This window comes from Sinocyclocheilus anshuiensis, unplaced genomic scaffold (genome assembly GCF_001515605.1).
Source record: "Sinocyclocheilus anshuiensis isolate Anshui unplaced genomic scaffold, SAMN03320099.WGS_v1.1 scaffold2148, whole genome shotgun sequence".
Lineage (NCBI taxonomy): Eukaryota > Metazoa > Chordata > Actinopteri > Cypriniformes > Cyprinidae > Sinocyclocheilus > Sinocyclocheilus anshuiensis.
In genome coordinates, this window is record NW_015546208.1 from 98,775 (window position 1) to 108,803 (window position 10,029).

A 10,029-nucleotide genomic window follows, 5' to 3' on the forward strand; every position below is an offset into this window, starting at 1 on the left:
GTAACCGATAATATTCAGAGAGTTAAACGACTTGGCACAAGCTGATTGGTTCATTCTACATATGCAGCCAATGAGGTTACTGCCTTGCATTTATATGGCTGGCTAGCGTTCACTAGAGATTCCTGCAGCGCGCTTTCAGAGTTCTCTGAAACCCTCCACCTTCCCCAGCTCCACCTGTATAGATCTGCTATGGGGTTATTTTATATGCTATTTGTGCAGCAGCAGTATGTCTTAAATACTCACAGCACCGTATCGCCGTATGCATTGCAGTAGCAAGCTCCTGTACTTGCTTGCAGCAGCAGCAATAATCTACAACTACAGCAATAACCAAGAGCAGCAGCGTAGCAAATCTATTCCGCCAAGACCAAATACATTAACATTGTCATATCCATCACCATGCTAATATCTTCTGAGAGTTGTCATGATTGAAATGCATTTTCATAGCTTTTAAAAAAAGTTAGTTTTTTGTGGAAAAACAGTCAACAGTTCAGAGATAATTTTCACTGTCTGTCACACATGTAAACATCCACTGCTTCATCACACCGTATCCTCGTCCTCCTGCACAGTGCTGTAACAGATCTACACGTACATCACTGCACAACACCCTAACCCAAGCTCAGTCCTGCAGAGTTCAGCTCTGATCACACACACCAGCCTGTAGCTCAGTGATCCTGAAGACTAGATGAGCCGCTTCAGGCTGAACTCTGCAGGACCTACATACACAATACACACACTATCAAAACTGCTCCATGTGTTATGGGTGAACAGTTTCTCACGAGGAGAGATAAGCAGATGTTTGTGTGTTGTTGTAATAGTAAATGACACAGCACATGAGAACAGCTCCAGTCTCATCAGATGAGGTGTGTTACAGATGAACATACGGACACTGTCAGGAACTATTTATCTAGCAGAAGGATGGCGTTCAATGATTTTACTTCAGAAAGTAATATATTTGTGCTTTAATACTGTGCCCTTCAGCCATGATTATATTCACAATATAGCACAGCCTTACTGCTTAAAATGTCTTTATGTTGATTTTATTTAGAGATTCACTGGAAAATTACATTTATTAATTACAGATTTTAATGTTAGGTGCAATTAATCACAATTCCAGAATTCCGTGTAATCAGTAGGGCTGTAAAATCGATTAATTGTGATTAATCACTTCCAAAATAAACGTTTGTGTTTACGTAATATATATGTGTGTGTGTGCTGTGTATATTCATATGTATATATAAATACACACACATACATGTATATGTTTAAGAAATATATGCAATATAAATGATGAAGACGCTGACATTCACCTGATGTTGATATTGTCTGCTGGATTCATATGGATTAAGATGTCATTCAGTTCTTCTTGAAGCTTCAGAAGAGTTGCAGTGTTATTCAGGTGTGGTTGAATAACCTTTGACATGACGTGACTCTGCACACCGAATACAGACGCAAACTGCTGCTGATTTTATTCTGTGTATGATTAAACCACAGAATAACATAGAGTGCCTGTGCTGCCGTTTTAATGAACTATTTTTACATAATGAACTGTTTTGAATGTCTACATGTAAACTCCTGAATTTAAAGTCCTGAAGTAGCACATGACCCTGGCGTTTGTTCGCAGAGCAAGTTTTGAGAGATTCCCCTGTGAAAGTGTAAATCAGCTCCTCTGAAACACTTCCAGTCTGACTAGGCCTCGAGTCAGTGTTGCTGTGTAATTCCTCCGTGTCCTTGTTTTTCAGATGAACCGCAACCTTCTGCTGCTCCTGCTCTCCTTCAGTTTCCATCAGGTACGCTTCATCTTTGCTGGTATGCTGATGTTGTTTTGGTCTTTGTCGCATTCGATTATTTGCATTTCAGGGTCACGTTTGACCAGTGCTGAGTGATGTAAATGATATGATATGATGATATGATATAACACTTTATTGTCAGACGAGTCTGACATTTTTCTTGCATGACAGTATCTGTAGTACTGTATAAATGTAATGTCTTGTAAATTAACAACTGAAGAAACCTAATCAGCTCAAAGAGTGACAGACATGCTTGACTTTCACTGATCTGGACTAGGGTTGTCATGATGCCAGTATTGACATGCCAATACCAGTGAGCTTTGTTCATTTTCAGTCATTTTAATACCACTATAAAAACTGAAATGCTGTTAAACACATTCCATCATTTCAAACCCCACTGATTCAAAATGCTTGTATGAATAAAGTGAAGATAAAATGAAGATGTCTTGTTGTTTGGACTGTGAGCTCCTCCGGGTTCAGGATCCGGGCGGCGCTTTCAAAGCAGCATCGTATGACCCAACATCCATTCATGATCTAAGCCTCACTAAAATACCATTGGTAACTGCTGCACCCACGAACCCTATTGAGTCTGTACTGCCGATAGCATAGGAAGACTGTATTATTGTTATCCTTTTCTGTCTTTTTGGTATTGAAACACTGGCACTATTGACAGCCCTAATGCAGTCAGTTATGCTACAGAATGTGTGGGGATCCTGGATCAGCTGAGACGATTGATGGTGTTAGTCTTGATTTTAAAGCATTCAGACACCTTCCTTCTGACTTTCCCATGTCGCGAGAGAAGCCTGGTCTCCTTCAAGTCCGTGATGCTGTGCATCAGTTAATCTTTACTGCAAGCCTCTCTTAACGTCATCATATTTCATTCTTTCAAAGCAGATAGGCCTATGTATAAATAGATTTCAGAGAAAAAAGCATATGCTTTTACTGAAGGAGAAACGGTCTAGAAACATGATCAAACTCTTGGAAATCAGAATCTCATCTTCACGTGTCTTCAGTAGTCATGATGTAGTTAGTTTGAAGACTGTGAAGCCTCACAGGATCATCCGTATCCCAGACTCCAGTTAAGCGCGACTCATGTCTCATTCTGATCCCACAGACCACTGCCATTCTCCATCTATAGCTTCACAAGCCAGCGCTAGTCTTGCTATGGATTCAGTGGGACATAAGGACCCGGCAGCATTCGACCCCAATGTGCTGAGCCAGTCAGACGACGACTTCATGTTCGAAACGAAAAAGAGTCCATTCCAGGCGTTTCCCCCCATGAGCGACGGCTTCGGCGAGACCACTGCTGCCAGGAGATCAGTGGAGGTGTCAGAGAGTCCGTCTCCAGACCTGGTGCAGGACGCGTATGATGAAGCTCATGCGCAGTCAGAGGAGCTCGAACAGGACACTGATGCTGACGCACCCGTCTCCCTTTCACATGCGCCGTCCCACCTTTTCTCAGAAATCAACACGACGTCTGATGACCGACCGACGTCTCTCCCAGATATTCTCAAGTCGTCTCCGCTGAACCCTGACAAACTGGACTCGGGCTCATCAGAAGAAAGCCCTGATTTCAGCCCGGTTCACAGAAGTATGGATGATTCCCCAAATTCCCCATTCCCTGTTAACAGTCCGATTGGATTTGACTCCAAGATCTTACTGCTGAAGGAGATGACCGAGGAGACGGAGGCCAGAGCTGTGGAGAAGGCCAAACTGGAAGCAGAGCAAAGTTTCGCCGCTTTCGATCTTGTAAAAGAGACAAACGTGCCTCCGAAGAGCGACGGCCTTCTGAAGGACAAAGAGGATGCTGAGGTGTTCAGCCAGACTGCAGTTCAGACGTCTGACAGATTTGAGTGTCTCAGCTTCCCCAGCGGAACGTCTCGAGAACCGTCTGATTCCGAGAGTCAATCTGCAGATTCCTTCTCCCCGGTGCTGGACGCAGTCACACAGGATCCATCGAGCTTCAGCGTGGAGCAGGAGCGGCGAGCCATCCAGGGGGCGATGGAAGCCGCTGAGGAGGTGTCCGAGCAGGAGGTCTCATCTGAAGAGTTCGAGTTTGTGGAGCGGCCACCGCGAGGAGCCTCTGAGGAGTTTCTGGAAATGCAGGACAGCCTGGCATTCATTAAACCGTCAGAAATGCTGCAGGATGAGGACAGATCTCCTAAACTCGAGCCTCAGGAGGCTGCAGATCACATGCCTGCAACCGAAGACGCAGAAAATCAAAGCTCTTACCATCTCCTCACCCAGGCGTCAGACAAACCTTCTCCTGCGAGAGGTAAAGCAGGCCTGGAATCTGATTTGCAGGAAATTTGCCCAGCTCCTGTAATCCATCCTCCAGTGGATAAGACCGGAGCCGAGGAGGAGGAAGCTGAAGTGGGCAGCATGTGTGATCTAAGCGCAGCAGCAGGTAAATTCAGCACAGACCGCCATCAGCGCCATTACAGCACATGCTCCTTCACAGGACCTTTTCATTTATCCATCCTTTTCTGTCCGTGTACCTTCATCATTTGTGTTTCGTCCTTTATTCCCTCATCGTTCATGCATCTTTCATGCATCTCACCTTTGCCACGGCATGATAGATGTTGCGTTATGGCTGCATTTGCATGATCACCTTTGCCTTTGATTTGTTCAGCGTCCCACCACTGTGGCCCAAGATAACAATATGATTTATGATTGACTACTTGACTACGTCATATTAGATTTAGGATAATTTTTCTCAGATATAAATGAATGTGAACATCAGTTATTTGATTAACAGTTTGTAGTGGTCAGATGAGAGTATTGAGGGTTCAGTCGAGGCTCTTTCAGCCGTGATGATGAAGCGTGCTGTAGGTCACAGAGCGTCATGCTGGATCACTGCTGGACTGTGCTTACAGAGCACGTTAATGCTCTTAATCAGACTGGACTTTATGCCTGGTCCTGCAGGTTTGTCAGGAGTAACGTGTGGTGATGGCATGCAGTAATGTTTGAACAGGAATGTCTGCGTTTATACCAAGTGTCCCGCATGAGTCCTGAAAAGTGAAGCCAAAGCGTCTCGATCGCCCCGCAGGTGACTGGCTGCAGTATAGGTCATAAACCCCACCCTCTCCATGTAATGTAATGGGACCTGAGACAAACTAAACAATCAAATTACACTTCAAATAATTTTTTCCAAATATATTTTCTGTCATTTTAGGTAGTTCTTAGCATGCTGATGTATGTTCAAGTGTTAATTTTAGGGCTGCAACAAATGATTATTTTGATTATCGACTAATCTAGCGATTATTCGAACGATTAATCGTCTAATCATCGATTATTCCGCGGATTAATAAGTAGACTTGGATCGATCATTCAGCTTTTGCAGTTAGTTAAAAATTTGAGCTATATATATTCTAACAAATTAATAAAGGTAAGCACTTCAGCTTTTAAAAGTCATATTATGTAATTACAATTATACAATTAATTTGTACAAATAAATATATTTGGCACGCAAAATGAGATGACAGAGAAACTCTCTCATTCACCATTTAATTAGCTATATGAAAAAGTAGCTGAATGACACATCATTCTGCCTAACATCTCCTTCTGTAAGTCATATGGGTTAGAAACAAAATAAAGGTAAGTGATAAGACGTATTTTTGGATAAACAATTTTATTCACAACATAATCTCTCTTAAAATACAGTATAGGGTTATGATAATCAAAACAGTCCTGAGCTAGATCAAGTTTTGATATCTGCAAACCAAACTATGACTTTAATGAAATAATATTTTTCCCCACTAATAAAAAGATTTTATCATTAGCTAGCTCCACACTGGAAGCAGAACTGCTTTCTGTAACAGAAAATCAGCTTGTAATTCTAACTAAAATCAACACTGGTTTTTTTTATGTTTAATACTGTAAAACTGCTTGATTTAAGGCTATTGCATAAAGTACTATATAAATAAACGTGAGGTGACTGAACTTCTGTAAGTCATATGGGTTAGAAACAAAATAAAGGTAAGTGATAAGACGTATTTTTGGATAAACAATTTTATTCACAACATAATCTCTCTTAAAATACAGTATAGGGTTATGATAATCAAAACAGTCCTGAGCTAGATCAAGTTTTGATATCTGCAAACCAAACTATGACTTTAATGAAATAATATTTTTCCCCACTAATAAAAAGATTTTATCATTAGCTAGCTCCACACTGGAAGCAGAACTGCTTTCTGTAACAGAAAATCAGCTTGTAATTCTAACTAAAATCAACACTGGTTTTTTTTATGTTTAATACTGTAAAACTGCTTGATTTAAGGCTATTGCATAAAGTACTATATAAATAAACGTGAGGTGACTGAACTTTACTGAAGTACTGAACTGCAGAGCTTGTGCAAACATCCACATCGCTGTAATCAGATGCTTTCTTACCTGCTGCTTTCTCACCGCTGTCAGTTTTTGTTGTTTATTTTGTTATTGAGAGGAAAGCGCGCAGCATATATTTACATATTCATCCAAAAGCCGCTCAACAGCTTCAGGTTCGGCTGCGTTTGCTCTGAAGCGCTGTGTCTTCTTCTCTTGAATTGCATCCGGGAGAGCTGAAGTACTGAATTACCGCATTACTGCAGGCTCTTACATTAGCTCATATGAGATCAAACGACTACTCGACAACAATATTTGTCTACAATTTTTTATTGTTGACGTTGTCGATAATGTTGACTAATCATTTCAGCCCTAGTTCATTTTTTTAATGTTTGCTTTTAATTAGTTATTTGATACTATAAAAACGGGGTGTGGTGTCATGATTGTGATCTTGAGATTGGGTCTGCGTGAGTTTGGGCGGGACTTTGATACTGCAGCTCCACCTCACGATCACTACTGCGCAGACTGACGTCCAAATTACGTAATTTTCACAAGATGACAGCAGCCATACTGAGAATGTTTTGGCTTCACTTTTCTATCGTGGAAGGAAGTGGAGATGCATCGTCCATCTTTTTCAGTGTGGAATTTAGGGGTGCAACGGATCATAGATGATCCCATGATCCACATGGACAGGCCCACAGGCCCCATGGTTCGGCACGCATGTGATTCGCGGATTAACTGTTACGTTTAGAGAGAGAGAGAGAGAGAGAGAGAGAGCGAGAGAGAGAGGCACAAATCAAACAGCACGAGAACACTGCATTGATTCCTCTTTCAAGTCTCTTTGCGCTTGAACAGATACATACAGACAAAGCTGTGTCAAAATACCCGTTTTGGCAAGTATTCTGGTAAACACAGTCGGTTATGTCTTAAGTGACTGTAAACAGCGGAGAGAGAAACCGGATGTGTGTAAGTATTGGTCTTAAAGAGACAGCAGCCAATAAATACCTGCTTCTGTCTGCTAATCAAACAACACCACAGCTTTAACAAAGATTCATCTGTATTAAACTTATGAGCAGCACTTTTGAGTCATTTTACAATCAATTATTACATTTCTGCACCTGAATACTACTGTTACTGACTTTATTTGTAACTTTGTTGTATTCATCGATGCTTGTAATTTGTGTAATTGTTCTTGTTTTATTACTGACTTTATAATTTAAGCTAGTAGTTTTTGCTGTTGTATAGTACTTAAAGTAAGCTTTCAGTTATAAATGAAAAGCTAACTTGTTTTTTGCTGATCCGAAAAATGTTTCGATCTGTGACTCAATATCGGTAATATGATCTGAACCGTGAGTTTTGTGATCCGTGGCAGCACTAGTGGAGTTAGATTTATAAGTGCAGTATGTGTAGGTGGTGATCGAGGAGCTGTGTGTTTCACTTTCAGTCAGCTGAGGGCTGCATTTATCTACAACTCCCTCCTCCTCCTCCAGCTCCACCCGCCGCTATAAGCACTAGCCTTCCCCTCGGCTCTGATAGCCTGCAGTCGCCAGTCACATTTACACGGCAGACATGGACGAGACGCTTGACCGGCCCTCGGCGCACTGGAAACACAAGGGTAGAGCCAGACTCTCTTATCATGCACTAGCTCTCGCTGCAGCGCTGTGATGCTTGAATGTTGTTCCTTCTAGCTGTGCTGTTGATGTTTACAGACATGTGGTTTTGGACTGACGCTCTGCTGTCGATAACAGATGAATGCAGATCTTTAGCTGAACATGCTGCTGTGACAGAGGTGACCTTTGCTCCTGGAGAGTGTCAGTATCACACAGATAATCTGGCCAAAGGTTCTGGGTGCGGTGGGTCAAGAGTAGTGGTTGTTTAATGATTTGCTGCTATGTCTTGCAAAATGAGGTGGCCTAGAAGCAGAAGCATTGCTCGCTGTGCGTATGTTGGCTCTGTTCACCTGGTTTAAACGGATCTGGAGTCCTTCACGCGGGACTCCGGTCAGACGCAGATCCTCACGCTGCCACACTGAGCTCATTGTGTGAAGGGTCAGGTGCACATGCGTGATGGTGGCGTGTCCTGCGCAGGCCTGAGGCCAGAGATTCACTCCGTCAAATGCTTCTTCAAACAGGACCATGAAGCAGCCCTTTTAATGATGATGCTATCAAACCTTACTGTATTCAGATACCGTGTTATTTATGTTCACAGAGGCATTGTAGTGTCCAGAAACCACTTACTGCCTGAAACATGGTAATATCATGGTGTTACACTGTTTGAAGGAAATCCCATATTATTTGATGGCATAGTAGTTGGTATTTTGGTAGAAATTATGGCTACCATAGTAGACTCCTCAAGGAAGTTTCAGTCTACTGTTTTGACAAAATTACACAAATAAACTGAAATGTCCCCAAAGATCAGATTAAATATTGTTGCTGTGTGTGTGTGTTTCTATGTGTGTGTGTGTGTGTGTGTGTGTGTGTGTGTGTGTGTAAATGTGGTCAAGCAATCCCGCTTATTCTTAAAGGGGTGGTTGATCAGCTTTTTTCAAAGGCTTGATTGTGTTTATGGGGTGCAGTGTAAAATGTTCATGCTTCGTTTAAAAAACAACATTATTTTCACATATTTTACCTTTATTCACTACACCATTCGGTCTGTTGAGTTCCTGGTTCTCTGAAGCCCCTCCCTCAGAAATACGCACTGGGCTTTGATTGGTTAGTTGGTTTGTGATCCACTAACCACTGAGTGCATGTTGTCAGGAAACGTCACACCCCCTTACCGTTACGGGTAGCTGCATGTTCCCGGGGGCGGGGTTTATGCAAACATCAGGGTTAGTGATGTCACAAACCCGGGAAGAAGCTTGTTGTAGTCCCTACCAGTCTTTTTTGTAGTCCTTAAACAGTGATTTCTTTAAAAGAAAGTATCTCCCTTTGCACTGAACTCTGAGTGTCGTAACTTTGCAGACGTTGTTTATGCTCTAACAGCAACATTACACACTAATTAAAGTTAAAAAAGTGAAATCATAATCAACCACCCCTTTAAATTTGTAAAGTCATCAGGAATGTAGTTTTTGCTTTGTCATGAATGGAGTATAAATTGAGGTGAGAAAAAAACAATTGAATGCATTTTGGCATAAGGCTAAAGCATAGAATGTGAAAAAAACTGAAGAGGTGGACTGTAAATGACAGGTTTTGGGTGAATTTTCCCGTTATTTATATAAAAGGATGTGCCACAGATCTGTGTGATGGGAGATGTGCTGCTAAACTCTGTCTGTGTTTTAGAAGAGGACTGTCAGTCAGTCGTGAGGTGTTTGTGAGTGTAATAGTAGACCAAGGTGCCATCAGATGTGTGCTTCTCTTCCATGAGTGGACGTGTTGTGTGAGAGTACACACGTTTATCATGGACAGGCATCAGTCACGTCATGCGATAGTTGATTTATGAGCAGGAGTTTATTCTGTGAATGTCAGTGAGTCAGAAGTGAGTGTGATCTGAAAGTGGAATGAAGCAAACACGATCCTTGTGCATGTTCAGCAGCCGCACACGTACCATCACATTATTATTCTCATTCTCTGCTTCATGTTCATCCCGTCCCTCAATCCCTGGCGTCAGACGGCAGTCCCGTGAGGCTGACGTGTGTGTGTGTTTCAGTGCTGGAGCTGCTGTACTGGCGGGACGTGAGGTCCAGCGGGCTGCTGTTCGGCTGCAGCCTCTTCCTCCTGCTCTCCCTCCTCAGCTGCAGCATCATCAGTGTGCTGTCCTACTCCACACTGGCTCTGCTGTCCGTCACCGTCTCCTTCAGGACATACAGGGGAGTCCTGCAGGCCGTCCAGAAATCTGATGAGGGACATCCATTCAAGTGAGTCCAGATCAGAAACACTGTGTGTGTGTGTGTGTGTGTGTGTGAGTGAGAGAGTGTGTGTGT

General features: G+C 42.5%; 1 protein-coding gene across 2 annotated transcripts in view; it reads left to right on the forward strand.

Moving 5' to 3' along the window:
- Positions 1-2,416: 2,416 nt before the first annotated feature.
- Positions 2,417-10,029, forward strand: part of LOC107701442 (reticulon-1-A-like) — a 17,475-nt gene continuing 9,862 nt past the window's right edge. Inside the window, exons 1-2 of one of the 2 annotated variants that reach the window (XM_016503448.1) lie at positions 2,417-4,194; positions 9,756-9,963. In XM_016503448.1, the coding sequence (XP_016358934.1) occupies positions 2,880-4,194; positions 9,756-9,963 (1,523 nt within the window). In that variant the 5' untranslated portion in view covers positions 2,417-2,879. Of the gene's footprint in view, positions 4,195-7,370; positions 7,726-9,755; positions 9,964-10,029 lie in introns of those variants that run through there. The other variant, XM_016503449.1, reaches the window with a different exon arrangement.